The sequence below is a fragment of the Papilio machaon genome, chromosome 14, assembly GCF_912999745.1.
Source record: "Papilio machaon chromosome 14, ilPapMach1.1, whole genome shotgun sequence".
Lineage (NCBI taxonomy): Eukaryota > Metazoa > Arthropoda > Insecta > Lepidoptera > Papilionidae > Papilio > Papilio machaon.
The window spans coordinates 229,305-250,785 of record NC_059999.1 but is presented as its reverse complement, the minus strand read 5'-3'; the positions used below and the strand labels follow the sequence as shown (position 1 = coordinate 250,785).

Here is a 21,481-nt window from a genome sequence, read left to right as displayed (position 1 = left end):
GGGAGCTCAAAAAGCCAAATCGTGGTAAGAATCCCGTTTCTTACGAACAGTAACTAGTATAAGTCGGGGCCAGTGTATTTAAAATTGGGTGTCCTGCATAATAGTTATTCAACACACAGATCAGAGCACTGCACTGTATTTACATAAAAAGAGGGAACCGTTGTTAGTAGTTAAAGATTTCTCGGTAAAGTAAATATAAAAACAAATTCATATTATTCATCATTTTGACATTTAGTGCGCTTTTCTAAAGCGATTTCCTTTTTAACGGATTATTTATTAAAATAGTTGGCTAACGGGCAATGAAGCGAAACCCCTGCAATTGTAGTGGTCGCCCAAGTTGCCTCGTAAATTCGTCGGTGGGCGGAGTGAACGACTTTATGGTTACATTTTGATACATTTCCTTCTTTTAAAATACTTTTAGTTTCCCAAAATATTGTTACTATTTCTAGTTTTAAGACATGGAAGATTTATCATTCATCATGTATATTATTTCGAAATAATTACCTAATTTCTGAAGGTTATCAAAATATTGGCATTCTATTGTTTCTTGAGAAAGGAACTAAAATTAGCGCGGTAATAATACAAGTGACAAAGGATTTATAATCTGTTATTACCGTATCTGTTTAATATATATATAATCTGTATAATATATGGAATAAAAGGCTTTTTTATTTTTATTTTTTATTTTTATTTATTTTATTATTACCGTATCTATACTTTATGCAACCTTAATGTTAATATATTTTATTTATTATGAACAACGCTTGACAACTGAAGCAATCATTTTTAACTACTTCACAAATTGACGAATAATCAACTAATTTTACTAATATTAAAAATGCGAATGTTTAGATGGATGGCTATGGATCTTCGGAAAATATTCTGGAAGGATACATTGGTATATTTATTAAATATTTTTTTATTCCGCGCGGATGGAGTCGAGGGCAACAACAAGTATTTCATAAGTACTTAACACAATAATTTTCGTCCACTATTCGATAGTAAATAAAAGACGAATAATATGTAGTTTCATATTAAATATTTATTAAAATATTACGGCATCACAGTTGTACAAAAACAAACGAATATTTTGGTAGTAATTGTATTTACAATTTACAATTATTGAGAAATTATATAATTTATCAAAACAGTGATAATTTTCAACATTTGTGAACATTCAATAAAATCTGAAGCCATAAAGTATGTATATGACAGTACAAACTAAATCTAAAGACTAAAAGTGTTTTAATATTTAAATAACAAATAAATAATAGTCGAGGATATTTTGAAAGGGTGTTAGGAAATTATGATGATATTGTTGAAAATGGAAAATAGTTTTAAACTTATGGATATATTTTTGATGGAATGGATTTATCTTGATAGAAAAAGTGTAAGAAACGATGATAATATTATGCTATTCAAATTGTTATTTATGAATTGATAAAATATTGATGAGGTTTGTATATATGTAAGTGGTAGATGTGATGATTGGAGATGATGTAAGGTGATGATTTGTCATAATAAGATTTTACATTAAGTACATAATAGTGTTTCTATCTAAATACTTTCACATAATTTATATTAAAATTATTTATGACAGAAATTTATGTACACTTTCATATAAGTTCTTAGAAACAATAATATCATAATTTTACTACTACCATAACTTAGTTTAGTTATACTCTATCATTGTTGGTTTTTATTGAAAATGGATTGTGCATATTTTCCGAAATATTGCACAGCTGGGAATGTGGGAGCGGCCGCTACTGATTGATCTTTGTACCCGGGATTAGGTTTTGAATACTGAACTTGTGGTTGGTACGACTGAGGCTGGTTTTGTGCTAATAATTGGGGTTGAATTTGAAGTTGAGGACCAGATCTGAAGTACGAGAGATTCTCATGGCCTGACACTCCTTGGGAAGGCGCTTGCTGAACGTTCTGCTGATATAACGGATGATGTACGACAGACTGAGCTTGATCTTGAGAGAATTTCGTGAAGCTCACCGGACCCTGAGGTTGTGTCTGATAGTTCTGGAAAAAAAGTTTAATTAACTTGATCCATATTGCAACCAACACGTTTTCTTTTACTTTTGATGTAGTAATAGACACCTTTAATATTATAGTTGAGGCTAAGTAGAAACAAAAATAGGTAAAAAATGAATACCTGTGGCGCAAACTGTTGTCTCTCAAGGACGCTGCTCAGTGCGGGTTGACTGAACACTTTCTGCTGAGTGTCGTCCTGTCGGTACGTGACTGCCGGCTGAATGTACTGGACATTCTGGGCCGGTTGCTCCTGTACGTAGGGCTGCTGATACTGCTGCTGACCTTCCGAATAATACTGCTGAGGTGCCAAGTTATACTGGCCCGCGAGCAAACTCTGTTGATTGTCTGAGTAGAATGTTTTAGGCGACTGCTGATACTGGAGCGCTTGTAGAGCAGGTTGGTTCTCTAATTGTTTATTCTGATGCGCTGAATACTGGGCTGGTGATATTTGATTGTAATTTAACGGCTGCGCCTGAGCTTGTATTGTTTGGGGCAACTGTTGGTACGTTTGTTGCAAAGGTTGTTGATATGCTGGTTGCTGTTGATACGCTTGTTGCAAGGACTGCTGATCGTATATCTGTTGAGTCTGGGCTAAGACTTCCTGCTGTGAAATCTCTGGTTGTGTGGATAATTTTGCATTGTATACTTGAGGGTTGTACTGCAAGTTGGGCTGCTGGAAATGCTCACTGTAAGCCAGCTGCGACGGCACAGGGGCAGACACTTCATATGTTGTTGGTGTTCCAGTCTGAAAAAATATATGTTGAAATTAATATTTAAATCAGGTTAACCGTTAAATCAATCAAGTCTCCTTTATTTTTGACTTCGTTTATGAACTTTTAATACATACGCGAGGCTGGTACACGGAGACGGGGGAAAAGAGCTGGCTGGCGATTGCGGCCTGGTAGGAGGGTGCCTGCCCCGCCAGCAAGTCGGAGAACTTGGAGAACTGCGGCGCTGGCGTCGCGTACTCACGCTGTAGACATATTACAATATACAACAATTGTTTGTCTCATATCGTAGTGTGAAATCTGTATCGACATTAGTTACAGTCCAAAACATCACGAGACTGTTGTTAACAGATGATATAATTTATTGTCTTACAAATTATTTTCGTACAGCAATAGCAAACATTCCTCGTAAATTGTCATTTGTAGTCTGTGCTTGTCATTGACAGATGACTTATAATTTTGCGTGTGCAAAAACACCATAAAATTTTAGAATTCCGCATTCCCTCAAATTATGCAAATGATGAAGTCAAAAACAATTTGGGAGTCGCATTCTGATTTACAGTTTTTTGTTTAGAATATCTTTAAATAAAGAAGTTTTAAATGGTTATTATAATGACTCTTCGTTTTATATCTCAAAGTTAAAATATCATATTTTTTAATTAGATCCCTAAAATTCTAACGGTGCGATATCTACCATGGCATATAAACTGTATTTCGTAAGTTGTAAAAAAAGTTGGACAATAGGTGTTTAAGAGACTTTTCAGTTAATTTGCCAATTTATTTACTTTTACTTAATAAACTATTAACTTGGACGTAATTCAGAAATCGTTAAAAACCAATTAGAATGTATTCTATTGTACAATACCAAAAGAAAAAAACCTAAAGGAGTGGTGCAAAGCGGAGCGTGGACAATCTGATTTGCGGATGTCTGAGGGAGTTATGTAACAAGCAGCTCGTTCCGGTGCATTCACCGAACAGATTTATATTTAATGTTATTTCACTGCACTTATGCAATAATCGTAACATTTCAAATTACCACATAACCAAAAAGAGTTTTATAAATGGTATAATTATATTTGACCTTTTTAACAGACATAAAAACGGAGAAAGTACTTGATTCAATCTAAAAAAAAAGATAAAAGCACAACACACAAAAATAAGCTTTTTAATAATCAAAAGCGAAAATAAATTACACTATTTTTCCATAATCCATAACTGCAAGACTGCAACTATGCAGATAAGATAATGTAATTGTTATTAATGTAGGACAGATATTGTGTTTTATAAACTTTAGGGTAAATACAGACGGAAAACATTTCAACTTTGGATAAGCCACAGACCTCTTTCACGTTTTATTAATAGTAAATCATTGTACCGCACACACCGTGGGAAGCAGTCACAAGGTCGGTAGTAGTTCTTACTAACATCAAGACAAACAATGCGCTTGCGCACGACAGCAAACAGTGTCATTGTATTGTAATAAGTTTCATACTAATCTACAACCACATGAGAAATAATAACTATTTTTGTGACGGCAATGTGAATCTTGAAACCCGGCGATTTTAGTCGCCAAGCAACTTAAGTAGTACAAAATCATAGAGGTTCGTAAATAGCGTGCGTCGCCCACATTTATATCTGTCATCGCCAAAGACGCTCGCTCGCTCGCAACCTGTTTGTCAACATCGTCGTTGCAATTTTAAAGATGGCGGCAGAAATCTATACAGTAGGTATGTAGTCGCTATACCTGTACTGACTGTATAGAGGAGTCGCGTCGACAATTGAACATTGTGTGTAGCGCGCGCAACGCGATTCTCGCGACGCAACAATACGATATTAGTTTCGATGTTATACGTTGCCTTATGTACGAAGAACCTAAAGAGCAACGAAGCCATGCGACTGGACCGCAGATACAAGTAGATTATTTAACAATTTTTTTTCAGTATTGAGTATTATTACTTTCCGCATTATTTAAATTTAAAATCTTCCATTTAAAAATTTTCTTTTGAGTAATGGTCGTTCTGGTTACTTTTGAATAATACAATCCTTTCTTACATTGTTTCTGCAGAAAGCCGAAATGATAAGATGGATGACATTTGTTTGAAACTGGGCTAAAGTCTACAAAATACATTTCAACTTTAAAAAATATTAAAATAAAAGAAGATGATGCGAAGTATTTCACTTAATAGAAAAATTATTATCGTATCAAAAGAAATGCTCAAAGAAAAAGTTTCAGTAGTAGGGATTCACCGGTTCCAGACCCAAAATTTATTTTAAAAAGGGTAGGAATATTTTTTTCAATATCGACCTTATGCTCATCGTAATAAGGAACACCGCTTCTGGACCAAATTAGTGGCGTTTTGCCGGTATCGGACCCGCCGTATTTTTGTTTATGTTTTTCTAAATGTAAGTGTTGTTAATTACCTGTTTCCAAAGTAATTAGCTAATGATCGTTAATTAGACAATGTAATTTCTACTCTAATTGGAAAATCAATAAAATAGATACATGAACTTATTTTAGATTTTATTACATTACATTCATATATTATAACAATTAAAAGTGTGTTTAAACATATTATGCAAAAAAATATCATTATTCATTGTATTTTCACCAAATAAGTTCACAAAATCCCTCATTGTATCACCATGAAACTTGTAGCACAAATACATTAGACAGTACTCGCCACAGAATGAAGTCCAGTCGTCCTGTATCTTTTTCGTATTAAAACTCCATAAACGTGAATTCCTTTTCAAAAAGGCACGATGGGATCCCGATGGTGGTCTACCATAGGAATCAAAATATTGACCAATGTGGTTTTTGTCTATGTGAATAGCTATCCAGTGTGAACCGGGCTTTGTGTCTGGGTCCAAATTGCTTATTATGTATGCTGGAACTTCGACAGTTATTGGTAACCTATTAGCTGCGTATACGTTAAATTTTAAGCTCGGATGAATTTCATTTAGACATTTCTCTATTTCTATTGTATTCATATTGCATACAGATTCACTACCAGCACCATCCGAGTCAACAGATCGAATGTGAATGTACTTTTAATTGCTAGGTCTTAGTATTTCATTTAGTGTTTAAAATCTTTAAAAGCCAATAGGTAGAAATGACAAAAATGCATAAAGATAATTTTTTATGTTATTTATTTAAACCACACACTTGATACATAGTTACTTAAATGAAATGCATTACATATGTGTATTCCTAGCTGCTATAGTCTACGGTTACATTACGGTTTTTATCTATCTCAATAACGTTATCAAACTCTGCGTAAACAATACAATTAATAGTTTGTGAGAGAGTTGAATCAAAACGAACTTCTAATCTTACACTACCATGCTTGACAAGGTTCCAATGACTCGAAGAGTTAGCTGACAAATCGGGAGTTAGATCGAAGGCCAATAGACAATAGCCTTTAGCATATTCTTCCCTAGATATACCATTACCCTCGTTGAGAAAATGAATACCCGTTCCCGAAAACAATGTATGATACGCTGCTGTGAAAATGTTACCATCAAATGATGGTTGTAAAGCTTTTGAAGGAATTTGTTGTCCATCGATATACAAACAAAATGTGTTCATATGATAATTTTCAAAATTAAACGGGTTCTTTGTTAGACTGCCATTGAAAGCTGCGTTATTAACAAACCCAACAATACATCTTTTAGGTACTTGGCCCAAGAAAATATTATCAAGGGTTTTGCCTTGAACCCCCGATGGAATTGTTAAAACTTTGACTTCAGCTCGGGTAATGGGGTATTTAGCTGTAGTAGAAGCTAGAACTTTTTGATGTGCAAGTAATACCGTTGGATTGATGCGTGCTCTACGAACTATAAGTGTTGCATCTGAGATACAAACTTTACATTTTGTATCAATCGAAGATGTCATTAAATTAAAAGCTTCTCTAGAACGAATCAATTTCACTGACATTTCAACTCCATTTATTAAGAACTTTTCTTGATTGAAAATATCCCCATGTAGGTGCCCAATCATTTCAACTTCCTTGCTTTCCGAACACAGCTGTTGTCTTTTAATAAAACCTTCATTTTTCTCATCGGTTGAATTCATATTACCAGCTGTATCTTTGTACCAAAGACCACAAGTAAGATGTGAGTTTTTTGCTGCAGGTGCATAATTTAACAAAGTTTCCATGTAAGCTCTATAGGCATAGGTATTATTTGGAGGCGATACAAGCTTCTGATTAAGATAGACATCCAGTTGATTGAAGAGTGAGTGTATCCAATTATTTACCGGAGCCACTATTGTTGCTGCTGCTAATTTTGAGTTGTCTTGATTAAGGATCTTAGCTTTGATATGTATTAAGGTGTGAGACAAATCGATGTAATCATCACCAGTTCCCGGAACTTGAAATTCGATGGGACCATCGTCAGCAAGAGACGAAATAGGTTTGTAATGAACCCATATTCCATTTTCTATACTGGTTTGTGTAGATGGTAAAGCAAATAAATCTAACTCACTCTTAATACATTCGCAGGAATGACTGTGTGGAAAAGACATTTTAAATTATTTTAAGAAAAAATGTCTTTTATTTTATTTTGCTTCAGCTTGGAGTTAATAGCTTTCAACTTAGCAGCTGATGGCGGAATGAAAGATGATAAGCGTTTCTTCTTAGTTATATACCCCGAACCCGACATTTTCAAGCGATCTATTCTATCGTCTGCTTTACGTTTTAAATTTGATCCAGCTTCTTTTAATCTAGCCTTTATTGACTCTTCCATAGGTCGTGCGCTAATCATATCAGATAAAAGCCCCACACCTGTATTCAAAGCCTCCTTACCAATCACTTTAGCTCCACTACTGAATAAGGGTAAAACAGATCGAAACAATCCTCCTAGAAAACTACCAATCCCATGACCACGTTGATATGGCGCTCCTTTATATATTACTCCTATTCCAGATCCCGCTTGGTGTGTATAATAATGTTCATAAGGACAAGTTATTTGTTGGGAATACATTATAATTTTTGAAAATGAAGCTTTACGCACACTGTTCCGAATTGGAATGGTATTTTTTCACCCGTGCTAGATCTTATATCTATCTCAATAGTATCAAATTCTCTACGCATGATGGGTAAATAGTGAGGTGGTGAAAAAATGTGCATTTTATTAGCACCGTAAATATACTTAGATGGATCTAATGGTATTATCCTTAACAAGGGAGTCATTACATCTCCAACAATTTGTGGAACGATTATATCACAGTAAACGAATAACTGAGATGGTAACCCTAAATGAAGATTTGCAGGGCATTTACCAATATTTATTTCGACTAAATTTATATTTGGTTCAAATCCTAACTGTATACACAATTTGGATGATAATTTTAATGTTTTTATTGTTTCATCCATTACAGTAACAGTCACAAACTTTGATACGTCATCGTAGCGGAATTTTACTTTCTCTTTTATATTATTTAATGCGGTTAGAATATGGCTAATACTATCATAATTTGTAGCTGGAATATGAGTCTTGTAATATACTAAAGAAGGTTGGTTTTCGTTCGGCATTAGCATCATTTTAGAAATATATACAATATTTTCATGATCTTGTACAGTAAACATCGTACAAGGATATTGAAATTCAACTATACCAACAGTCCATGATCCTTCTAATATAATGGGTCTTGGTAGTTTTGTTGAAAATAAAGACGATTTGTTTTCTGGAAAATACATCATTGAACTGTTGCTTGGTAAGGTCAAATAAAAGTTTTCTTTTGTCATATTTCTTTTAAGTCGGATTCCAAAATCCAACTATTAAATTTATTTGGATAACCTTTCCACTTCACTAACACTTGCTTTCTGGTGCCGGTGTAGCGAGATCTTACAATTTTATCTATTTTAAATGATGACGTGGGGTCATAAGATACTTTTTGCAATTCTTTTTCATAAAAAGTTCCATCTATTACTTCATTGTGTAAATCTTTCAGTGTATACACAATCCAAGGAGATCTTTCTATTATAGAAGTTATAATAAAAATTTCATCGCTCCAGTTAGATTCATAACCTTTTCGAAATATGTGTTTATACTTAGTAATTCTAACATGGTCCCCAACATGATACTTAGGTTGCGATGTTCCTATATTTCGTTCAGGTTTTTTCCTATCATATAAATTATTCCAAACAGTCATGATATTATTTGAATTAACATCACAAGGGCACATTTTAATGCTTGAATGAAAACTATGATTGTAGCTGTACAACAAGTCTTGCAGTATATCTACATATCTGTACGTATTTTTGTGAGTGAAATAGCGCCACATTTTCATTTTAAGTGTTCTTTGAAATCTTTCAACAATGCTCGCTTTTATATCAGGATTGTTAGTGGTATAGTAATTAATGTTTTTTCTTTTAAAATACAATTGCACATCTTTCGCAATAAACTCAGTCCCTTTATCAGATTGTAAATGCGTTGGACATGTTTTAGCTTCGTTAAAAATACTCTCAAAACATTTTTTTATAGTTTCAGAATTTTTTTGTTTCATAGACCTAGCATAAGCATATTTACTAAACACATCAATAACACACAGTATGTAGTTGAAACCATCATTATATTTAGAATGAGTTCTCATATCAGATAAATCAGCCTGCCAAAGTTCATTCAAATTTGATAAAATATATTTATTTCGAGGAAATTTTCTATGAACTGTCTTATGTAGTGTATAAGTTTCTTGTGATTGCAACCATTCTTTTACATTTTCTTTGGACATTTTACCTTTCATAGCTTTTGTTAACTTATCAATACTACTGTAACCAGCGGGGTGAGATACATCATAATAAATTTTCTTAATTTCTAATATGGGGTCCATTTCTCCCATTCAATTTTCTTTTTCAATTTCTTAATGTACTTATCTTTTGGAGGTGTCACAGTTAGATCTTCATGCTCTGAGTACTTCTCGAGGTCTTTTAGTTGAAGATTATTTATATATTCAATTCTTTTCGGGTTCCCAATGTATGTTAGCGGTATTTTGATATCTTTCAATACTTCACAAAATTCTTTCCAACCTATTGGATCACTTTTTTTTAGTTGCCGAAGTGAATCGTTAACCAAATCAATTATATTGCTCCCGGGAATTCTTGAACTATTTATGACAACTGCCCCATCATCATTCCAATGAATTTTGTCTTTACTTAAAGATATTGCATCTAAAAGTAACTCACCCTTTCTAATATATGTTTTTGGTATCAAACTAAGAATGTTCTTCGATGAATATGGTGACTCTCTAAGAGACGTATGAAGTGCACTTTCTGGTTCTATCTCTTCTTTGATTGATGACTGAGTTACAACTAGAGACTTTGTATCGCTGTTATTCTTTATATTCGAAAATTCATTTGTTTTATCTGAATGAATTGTTTTACTTATTATTGGTAGTTCATAAGGTTGACGATCTTGCTCAGTAAAATGTAAATATCTTTGTAAAATTTGTAAGTATAAAATACACTTTTCTCTATCATCCATATTGCTCTTTAAAATATTTTTCATTTCAGTATCTAATCTCGAAGTAGGATTAACATTTTCGTTATGATTTAATCTATCTATTAAGCTTGGTTCAACAAGTAACATCTTTTTAGTATGCTCCATTTTTTTTAAAAAAGAGAACTAACTAATCCACTTAAAATTGAACCTAATATAATAGGCAGGAATGCTCCACCTTTCTGAATTATTATTTTTTTTCTTATTTCCGGTTTTCCTTTACACAACAGTGTTCGGAGTATGTTTTTATATTTTTTTAATTTATTCTTTTCTTTTGTCTTGAGCGTTACTTTACCTTGAAGCACGTTATGGATACATTCACAAATACAATTAATTTCTTCCTCTTCACACGATTTTAACAGAGCTTTCCGATATTTCGGTTTAAGTGTATGTAAAGCATTTAACAAATCTTTATGCGTCTTTAGTCTTCGATGCATCATTAATAAATGATGGGAATGTTTTGATTCTTAGCGTATTTAAACCCTTTTTTAGGTATATAGACAGTACAGTATCCATCCGTAGGAAATATTTTGGACTTAATACGACACATATCATTAGAATCTTGTTTGAGATCTATCATCAAATATCCATATGCGTCTTTAGTAGCATCTCTGTAGGCCTCTTCTATAAATTTCCTATCTTCAGGGTACACTTGACGTGCTAGATATCGAATTTGCGTTTTATCACGAGGATTTTTAAAACAGATAATATAACTAGAATTTAGTGAAATATCTCTCTGACCCTTTCCTTGGTGAAATAAGTTTTGGGTTATGTAAAATACACTTAAATTTCTATGATGGCTGCCTTTAGTAAATATATCGACAATGCGACCGTCGGATTCTCTCATGAGGTCATCAATAATTATAAGGTTGGCATCCTTTCCATCGAACATGTTTAAATCTGGTATACCTTGGTAATACTCTACATTTGGTAAGTTATATAAAGGCTGCATTTCATCAAAACACCAAGTAATTTGTTTGAAATCCGTGTTACATACATTTTTATGATGTTTTAAAAAATTTGTGACGAAATTAGATTTTCCACATCCACTTGGACCTGCAACTATGGCGGTGAATGGATGAATAAATTGAAACATTGTAGTCTACACGTCTGGCTACCATGGGACGAGGGAAATTAATAAAAAGAGTTTTATAAGATCATTGTAATATATGCATTTATTTACAGTTAGAATTTAATGAAAAATAATATAAATTCAAATATTATCTAAAACTACTTACATAAATAAACATTTACAAATATTATATACACAAAACAAAAAATGTACATTATTACACAAAAAGTATTTGTTACAAGTTTATCGTAATTTATAATGACCCCAAGCTAATGTGTCCACATCATTTGGTAAAATATATCGTTTGGTGTCATTATACGATAGACAAGTTTTGTTTATTTTCTGAGTAAATATTGTATGTTTGATGGACTTAAATCTATACATACTACACTGTTGAACATTTTTATCAAAAAGACAAGACTTATAGTTTTCCATTTTCATTCGTTTTGTGATACATTTGTTTACTCCTTTTGCCTTAGCTGTAAATTTATTTTCAACGTCAAGAGCGTACATTTTTGAACGTAATCCTACAAATTCTCTAAAAATTTTTCCATTATTTTCGTCTTTAAAATAACCTAACTTCTTTTTATTAAGTTTTGGGAAACCAAATACGTTATCGGAAGCGTAGTCAGATGTATCAAATCGTTCACTTAAGTCTGGTCTAATGTCTTCGTAAAAATTTTCTGTGAAAATTTGGTAAATTAAGCTGTCAGTATCAGTATATAGTAGTTTTAATCTATTCTCAAACTTACTTAACATATATTTGTAGTGGAATTCGTACATTAGAGTTTTAGAAACATCTAATATGCAAAATCCTAAGTAAATGGGTTTATTATGAAATATTGTCGTTTTCCTTAATTGCACCGCAACTAAATTTTCTGAAAATATTGATAAGCTGTGAAATTCAGGTTTGGCAACAAAGTCTTGGACTCCTAGACTTTTACCCCAATTTTCCCAATGTGTTAATAACTTCACATTCACTCGCTTTTCAATATTTTCCATTGTTTTACCAAAAACAGAATTATTCATTAGTTTATAAAAATCTTTTTCGAATTCTGATACAGCTTCGGTTCTTAAATTTGTATTTAAATCAATATATTTCTTAAGCCAAGGACTTTGTTTAAATTTTAAGATTCTATGAACTTTGATTACTTTCATACCTAATTCGATACATTGCTTAAGATTTCTATAGTGAATTTTATATTTGGTTTTATTATTAAGATTGGGTACTAGTTTAATCTCTTTAGTATTTCCTATGCATATATTTTCAGGACAAAGTGGTAAATCTGAATGCAAGTTATGAATTTCTGTAGGATACTCTAAATCCACTTCCAATATGTAACCATAATCAGAAGTATCAAGTACCTGAAAATTGGTTTCGGGATTAACCCATTCAAAACCTCCTACAGGAAGGTATTGGGACATTGCCCAACCGTAAAGATTATTAGCATCAAAATATGCAAGATATGAATTTTGTTGATTTTTGTCGTAATCCTCCATAAATTTATTGTTAGCTTTAGCATATCTATTGCTACATTGAGAGACTCCCCCTCTTATACCTGACCTAATAAATGCAATTTTGTCAATATCTGTTAATAATTCAAGTTCAACTTTGGTGTATTTTAACATAGCATCCCAACTTAAGCCAGGTGCTGTGTAATAATGTGCGGGATCTAAACAATATGTTTTAATACAAAGATTTCTAAAATTTTCAAAAATATCAGTTAACAGTAAAACGTCAGTTTTTAAATATAAGTCAGAGTAGTCTGCCATATTCTTACACTTAAAGTATCTCCAAATATCTTGAGCGTGTTTGTAGTCATCGTCAGTTATGTTAGAGTTAGTCATAGAATTGTAAAATTGATCTTGCTGAGGTAGGTCAGTTAATTTTAAAGAATCGTAAGATGTCATAAATTCGTATGGATATATACCTTTTCTCCTAAGTCGATTGAAATCTTCATCTTTGGGAAAAACCCTTTTCATTGTTTTAAATTGATCATTTTTGAGATTCTTAGCTAATTGATTAAGACTACAGGATAGAAATTTGAAAGAGTCTATAAATCTTATCTCTAGGTTCCTATTTTTTATCTTTATAATTTTTGAAAGTGATATGTATTTTTCTTTTGTTTGTGGAATAATCATAATTTCACCTTCAACAGTATTTAATGCATGAACAATAAAATGTGCGTCATAATGACTGAGATTATGAAGTATTACAGGTATATAACGTGGATTTTGAAACTTTTTAGCACATAATTCATGTGCCACCCCTCTAAATCGACCAGTATTATAATCGAAATCTAAAAAAAATTCTCCCGCTAAGTTATTATCACAGATATAACAATGGGTTGAAGTGTTTATTTTATTATTATCTTCAATCGAAAGAGGCATATGACATTTTTCTTTTATGTTACTTAAATTTTCTAAATCATGACATAAACGTTTCATAAACGTTTCAACACAATTTGGTCCACTGTACGTTTCATATTTTGAAAGACTATCATCGTAGGAACATTTAACATAATACCCGAAACTGTAAACTTCATGTTTATTAATGTTGTTTGTATATGACGTAGAGGGATTGTTTGAACATGTGGCTATTGGATTTAAAAATGCCTCGAAATCAGCATATACAACAAAAGGAATTTTTAATTTTTTTTGAAATTTATCAAACTTTAATTTGTCATTGGAAACCGGTTCATCAAACCAATTCTTTGAACTATTGTTACTACTCGGTAAAACTGTAGTTATGTGACAGCAATCATTTTGTTGATGGTTCAACAATCTTTCCTCACTGGGAAAGTGTAATAAACATCCATCACATATGTAAATGGCATGCTCTTGCTTTGAAATTTGTTTGCTAACTAGTCGTGACAAGTTTTTAATGTAACAATAATGATAGTTTGTTCCATTCGATATGTACAATAAATTGACGTGACGGTTTGCACGTTGTTTGGTATAATACAGTGGACCAATGACATCGTGTTTTTTGTTCTCTTTTTTGAATTCTAACCCAAAAACATTGATACTAATGTTATTTAATTTTTCTACTTTATGTATATCTGTTAATTTAACCGGAAATGATACTCCACTAAATTTGAGTTTATTGATATGTGCTGTATAAGATGATACCCTGTCTACATGTCTTGTGGATGGGTATAAGGCAGAAAGTAATGCCCATTTAAAACATAAATTATCAGAATTTTTGACATTAATTACAGCTTTTTTCAATTTTATATCAACAGGTAAATCTATGTACGAACTACCACGCAAAGGGTTAAATTTGTTGAGATTCATGTCCAAGTATTTTATTTGTTTTAGACTCCAACCGCTATCTTTTTTTTCAAAACTACTAATTTTATTGGTTAAAGTATCACATAACGATGAAAAGAAAATTTCTAAGTCGTCTGTCAGAGAAATGACGTAATTACTAGTTTGAAAATCGAATGAATTTGATATGTTTTTAGTTTCTTGTACAAAATCGGCTAATAAAATAAAGTTAACTTTAAATATAGTATGTTGCGTGATAGTATTTCTAAGCAAACAAAGTATTTCTTCTTTGATAGAATTTAAAAACAATTCCGGTGTTTCAAAATGTAACTCACATGATTGATTAGATTTAGCAAAAATGCGATAAGTAATTATTCTACAACCAAAAGCAGATTCAATAACAGAAACATTTGTTAAAGAACTGTGAATCTTCAATAAATTATTTTTGTGAAGTTTACTTTTTAAATGATTTGCAAAATATCTTCTACTAACAAAAATGTTACAAGCACTACAATTTACCTTATTACTATCATTGATGGGTGCAGTTGATGAAGTTGGTTCTTCTCTTCTTTCGGAAGCACGCTGGTAAGAAGTTGACGCTCGCTCCTCGATCTTTTGTTTTTTAGATACCTGACCATCAACATTATCGTTACTTCTTTTCACAGCACCCCTTCCGATTTGTGATGTGTATCTATTAAAAAGAAAAAAATGTTTAAAACACTATAAAACATTATGTTGTGGTTGTATTTTTTGGTTGTTGTATAATTTAATTGTACTTACTTGATGTTTCTCTCGACTTCGGAGCAAATATCATATAGCTGTTGATCGTAGTAGGAATTGTATAAATCCACTCTTTCTATTTGTTCACAGATATTATACAACTCTTTATCCTCCACGGAATCATTCACCGCAAAGTTTTTAGCACAGTTTTCACTAGCAACATTCATTGATAATATTATTAGCACACCAAAACACAAAATTAGACGAAGTGAGCAGTGAACGATTTGATGTTAACTGATGTAGGCTTAAAGTTTACATATACTATTTATACTATAAACATTTAAAAAACAACTTAATAACTCCTAATTAATTACACCTTTAAGTTCTATTATGTATATAATTATGTAATTACTCCACCATTGTTGTTACCTATTACTTATTATTATTAAAAACAAATTTTTTATAATTATCTTGTTTTGTAATTCCTTTAGTAATGTTTAAAATAATATTATTAACATTTTCAAAGTTTTTGTCTAATTTTTCCTTTGCGTAATATTTAACACGAATGTTTGCATGTTTCCATTGATCCGTTATCGGAATTTTGGATATTTTTTTCAAATCATATATTTCTATCTTCATTAAATGTGTTGCACTACCACCATCGTCACTGTTTGTATTCAAAACAGCTGTTCCATCATCCACAGCTCGGGAAACCGATGTACATAATTTCTTTTTCTTGTTATTTGCTGCCTCAAACAGCTTGTCTAAACTATCGCTCGATGCTTTTCTTTTTGGTTTTTGTTCTTCTTGTATCAGTGTTTCACTGTCTTCTTCCGATACCGGGTAGTAATATTGCTTAAACGTATTTTCTTCAAAATTGTATGATTTCTGAAATAAAATATTTTAACTTATATATACATATATATAAATAAAAGGAAAAAATACATCGTAAAATTATTTTTTATTTAGACTAATTACCTACAAAAACAGTAAAGTATCTCACCTCCATTCTGACGTTGTAAATTTAAACACAACACAAAACAACACCAAACACTGGTAAAATTATCACAACTGATTGTCACTGCAACAACTGAGTTCCAACTAACTTTGAGTTTCTTATATACGAAGTATCTATCAATTACAAACATCACATTAACAACTTGTTTAAACATTTGATAATTTCTATAACATTAATATCACATTAGTGGTTATTATCTTTTATGAGGAATTATTACCACAAATCAATATCAACAAATGACCTCGTTATTGTAACTGTTTTCTTTGTTAAATCTATAGATATTTCGAAATATCCAATTTAGCTTTAAACTGTAGTCAAAGTTTTAACAATTCCATCGGGGGTTCAAGGCAAAACCCTTGATAATATTTTCTTGGGCCAAGTACCTAAAAGATGTATTGTTGGGTTTGTTAATAACGCAGCTTTCAATGGCAGTCTAACAAAGAACCCGTTTAATTTTGAAAATTATCATATGAACACATTTTGTTTGTATATCGATGGACAACAAATTCCTTCAAAAGCTTTACAACCATCATTTGATGGTAACATTTTCACAGCAGCGTATCATACATTGTTTTCGGGAACGGGTATTCATTTTCTCAACGAGGGTAATGGTATATCTAGGGAAGAATATGCTAAAGGCTATTGTCTATTGGCCTTCGATCTAACTCCCGATTTGTCAGCTAACTCTTCGAGTCATTGGAACCTTGTCAAGCATGGTAGTGTAAGATTAGAAGTTCGTTTTGATTCAACTCTCTCACAAACTATTAATTGTATTGTTTACGCAGAGTTTGATAACGTTATTGAGATAGATAAAAACCGTAATGTAACCGTAGACTATAGCAGCTAGGAATACACATATGTAATGCATTTCATTTAAGTAACTATGTATCAAGTGTGTGGTTTAAATAAATAACATAAAAAATTATCTTTATGCATTTTTGTCATTTCTACCTATTGGCTTTTAAAGATTTTAAACACTAAATGAAATACTAAGACCTAGCAATTAAAAGTACATTCACATTCGATCTGTTGACTCGGATGGTGCTGGTAGTGAATCTGTATGCAATATGAATACAATAGAAATAGAGAAATGTCTAAATGAAATTCATCCGAGCTTAAAATTTAACGTATACGCAGCTAATAGGTTACCAATAACTGTCGAAGTTCCAGCATACATAATAAGCAATTTGGACCCAGACACAAAGCCCGGTTCACACTGGATAGCTATTCACATAGACAAAAACCACATTGGTCAATATTTTGATTCCTATGGTAGACCACCATCGGGATCCCATCGTGCCTTTTTGAAAAGGAATTCACGTTTATGGAGTTTTAATACGAAAAAGATACAGGACGACTGGACTTCATTCTGTGGCGAGTACTGTCTAATGTATTTGTGCTACAAGTTTCATGGTGATACAATGAGGGATTTTGTGAACTTATTTGGTGAAAATACAATGAATAATGATATTTTTTTGCATAATATGTTTAAACACACTTTTAATTGTTATAATATATGAATGTAATGTAATAAAATCTAAAATAAGTTCATGTATCTATTTTATTGATTTTCCAATTAGAGTAGAAATTACATTGTCTAATTAACGATCATTAGCTAATTACTTTGGAAACAGGTAATTAACAACACTTACATTTAGAAAAACATAAACAAAAATACGGCGGGTCCGATACCGGCAAAACGCCACTAATTTGGTCCAGAAGCGGTGTTCCTTATTACGATGAGCATAAGGTCGATATTGAAAAAAATATTCCTACCCTTTTTAAAATAAATTTTGGGTCTGGAACCGGTGAATCCCTACTACTAGTTTCATCTTTTTAATGCAATTTTAAAAGTCAACAAATTTCCTCTGATACAAACTAGATAAATGCCAACATGCCAGATTTCCTGGACCCGCTTGACATTTTTAATAAAAGCTAACAACAAACATTTCCACGATTCCTCTCCGTAACGGCTCGCCGGCTGTCCCTCTACAACTGCTTAAATAATTCTACTGTCAAGCTACTGCCCCTTGGCGACTGTTTGGCCAGTAAATGTTAAAAATAAAATTAAAACTTTGCATTGAAGTAAATTTGTCCTCTTAAATCTATAGAAAATTTTAAGATAAAACCCTCTATCTAATCTTTTTAAAATATAACCCAAACAAAGACTCAAAATTGTTTTTTGCTATCGAAATCTACAACTTTATAATTAGTTCTATTATTTTTGTAGAATTATGTATTACACGCTACTAATACAAGTACAAATATATAGTTATGCCTAATATTAATCTATGTAGTTAATGCACAAACATGAGCAGCTAAGGAGCGGCATATGTTGACGTGGCGGGCGGTGGCAAGGGCGCGCGGGCGTCCTGTTTGTTTCGGATGTAATTAGCACGAGCTGCGCCATCGATCTCTGTTTATCTCCGCTTGTCTTGCATTAACAATATTATGCAGCAACAAACAAAGAAACTTTACTTATAAAATAAGTAGTAATTAATTTAAATAGCAATAATACCGACCGATCGTATTCCACGGTGGGGTTAAATACGAATCGTAACGCTCTTCAAGCAGTTGATTACGAGAGGATAATTTCGAAAAGCTAAAAACTTCGTCGTGGCAACGTTTTTGGTGATACCTTACAAAATGAAATAAGCTCACTAATATGATATAAGGGCTGTACCTGAGAGGGAGACTTGTCTGCAAGCTGCTGTTTCGTATCTGCATATTCTACGCCCGCGTTCGCAGGCGAGCTCACTGAAAACAACACCTTATTCAATCAAACACCTCTGCATTATTAGGTTGAAAAATCTTTTCAAAGGATAAAACTATATAAAATTGTTTATCATAATTCCCATATAGTGCGAGGAATTATAAAAAGATAGTAAAATGTAATAAAGTGCAAGAAATAGCTATACTAGCTATTTCTCACAAAGAACCCTTATTGTAAATTTAACCCGAAAAACCACTGAAAAACGCCACAAAATATCTTAACATAAAAGTTAACGGACTAGAAATATTTACAGTTAAGATAAACACGAAAATGTGTTTAATATTTATTTAACAGCAACATTAGCTGCCATCAAAGTTTACAAACAAAAATTCAATCGTATTATTGCCGAGTTATAAAATTTCATTCTGAAAGGTAATAAATTTCAGCAAAAATTTATCGTTCATAGTCCAAAGTCAATGGATTCTCTAACAAATGACTTAAAGCAGTAAAGTTCATTGGTGGGACATAAACCTCGCTGATCTTCATACAAAGTCTAATTGAAAATTTTAGGAGCCGATAGTTTCCACTTCAAGTAACTTCTTTTACTCATCAACATTTTTATTATAACATTTTAGATCAGATAAGCTGTTTGAAAAGTATTATTTTATTTTATACTCAACTCTATATCCGACGATTACAAATATTTTTAAATGGAAATCAATAAAAAATGATTATTAAATATCTACCTGTAGACAGCGCCGGTGCACGTTTTGTCAAAGCATTATTTTCTGTTGACGCATCTTTCCTTAACAGATTTCTTTTGTTGTCAAATTCTCCATTAACTGCCACCATCAACAGGAGAAAGGTTACCTATAGGAAGATATTACTAATAATATTATATACTTTATAACCCTAGAGCCAATCACCTAATTGATAAGGGACTATCGATACGGATTTGTTGTCGTGGGTTTCGATTCCTGCTTCAAACTGATGTGAACCATAGCAGCACAATTTTCGAATTTATATGGAATGATACAAAAACATTAGTAAATTAACTTAATACTGCATACTAGATAAAAGTACACTAGAATACATCGAAACACACGCAGAAATAATACATTTTATAATCTTATGTTTAAATTCATATACAATTTTTAAACATTATATAACTTATTAAATAATAAAAACAACATACATATAACCGCATCTTGGTTGAGCACTATCACTTTAACTCACAATCAATAAACTGACATGCGCCTGCGCAACGCGAGAGAACTAGCCGGTCAGTCAGTCCAGCGGCCGCGCGACCGTTTATATGCCCTGCGTTCTGCGGGGCGTGCTGACCTGTTACAACCCACCTCGTTAATTATTGTTACATTTTTCACACATATTCGTCCCCTTATCATAAGTACTACATTTTCTACTTAAGTTTTCAATGGTAATTTTCGCATATCTTTAAATATACCATATACCAATCACTACCTACCTCTATTCAAATCTATTAAGTTTTTAATAAAAAAAAGCTTAACAAATATGTTGCTAAAGCAACTTCTTTTCGCATAATTTAAAATCTAATATATAAAATTCACGTGTCACAGTTTTCGTCGCCGTACTCCTCCGAAACGGCTTGACCGATTCTCATGAAATTTTGTGAGCATATTCAGTAGGTCTGAGAATCGGCCAACATCTATTTTTCATTTTTTTTTAACTGCGCGCGGATGGAGTCGCGGGCAACAGCTAGTTATATATATATATATCTCGGATAAAGGAACACGTAAAACATTCCGTAACCAAACAAGTTTCGCATACAGCGTACCGTACAATACGAGTAAATCCATGTAGCAGTATTGTATTGTTACACTCAGCGAAACCTTTATTTACCCCAGCGGAGTATTTGTTTGAGTTGACAATCGGCAGGAGTTAAACAGAGTTGGTCGCTTTAATTAACTGAAACAACGCCTCGGAGTCGCTTTTAAACCATTAATTAGAGTTACACTTCTGTTAAATCCATTATGAGGGAAATTGTTTTTGCGAAATCATTTCATGTCTGTTTGTATATCTACTTATTGCCTTTAAAGTTGAACACTTCTAAACTTTAAACACATAAGGGTATTTAACACCAACACAACTGAAGTTAGCCTAAAACATAAACAGATAGCATAAGCTTCGTCTCGGCACATCAAGGGATTTACTGTGAAAAGAGTAGATCTGAAGTTGCAAAATCATCCTATGTTCTATTCCTTATCATTTCAATAGACATCAATTCTGAAGAAGCATTTTATAATCTTACTATTATTATAAATGCGAATGTTTGGATGGATGGATGTTTGTGTGAAGGTCTCTCTGGAGCGGCTCAGCGGATCTTGATAAAATTTGGCACAAATGTAGAACATAGTCTGAAAGAACACATAGGCTACTTACTT

At 32.4% G+C, this 21,481-nt stretch overlaps 1 protein-coding gene across 1 annotated transcript; it reads right to left on the bottom strand.

The window, feature by feature from the left end:
* Positions 1-1,399: 1,399 nt before the first annotated feature.
* Positions 1,400-20,335, bottom strand: LOC106710137. Its single transcript, XM_045680887.1, has 5 exons — positions 20,254-20,335; positions 19,805-19,928; positions 19,029-19,102; positions 2,165-3,016; positions 1,400-2,031 (listed from the first exon to the last, which is right to left on the bottom strand). Exons 1-4 carry the CDS (start codon positions 20,263-20,265, stop codon positions 2,870-2,872), a joined length of 357 nt encoding a protein of 118 aa, XP_045536843.1. The 5' UTR covers positions 20,266-20,335; the 3' UTR covers positions 1,400-2,031; positions 2,165-2,869.
* Positions 20,336-21,481: the final 1,146 nt, after the last annotated feature.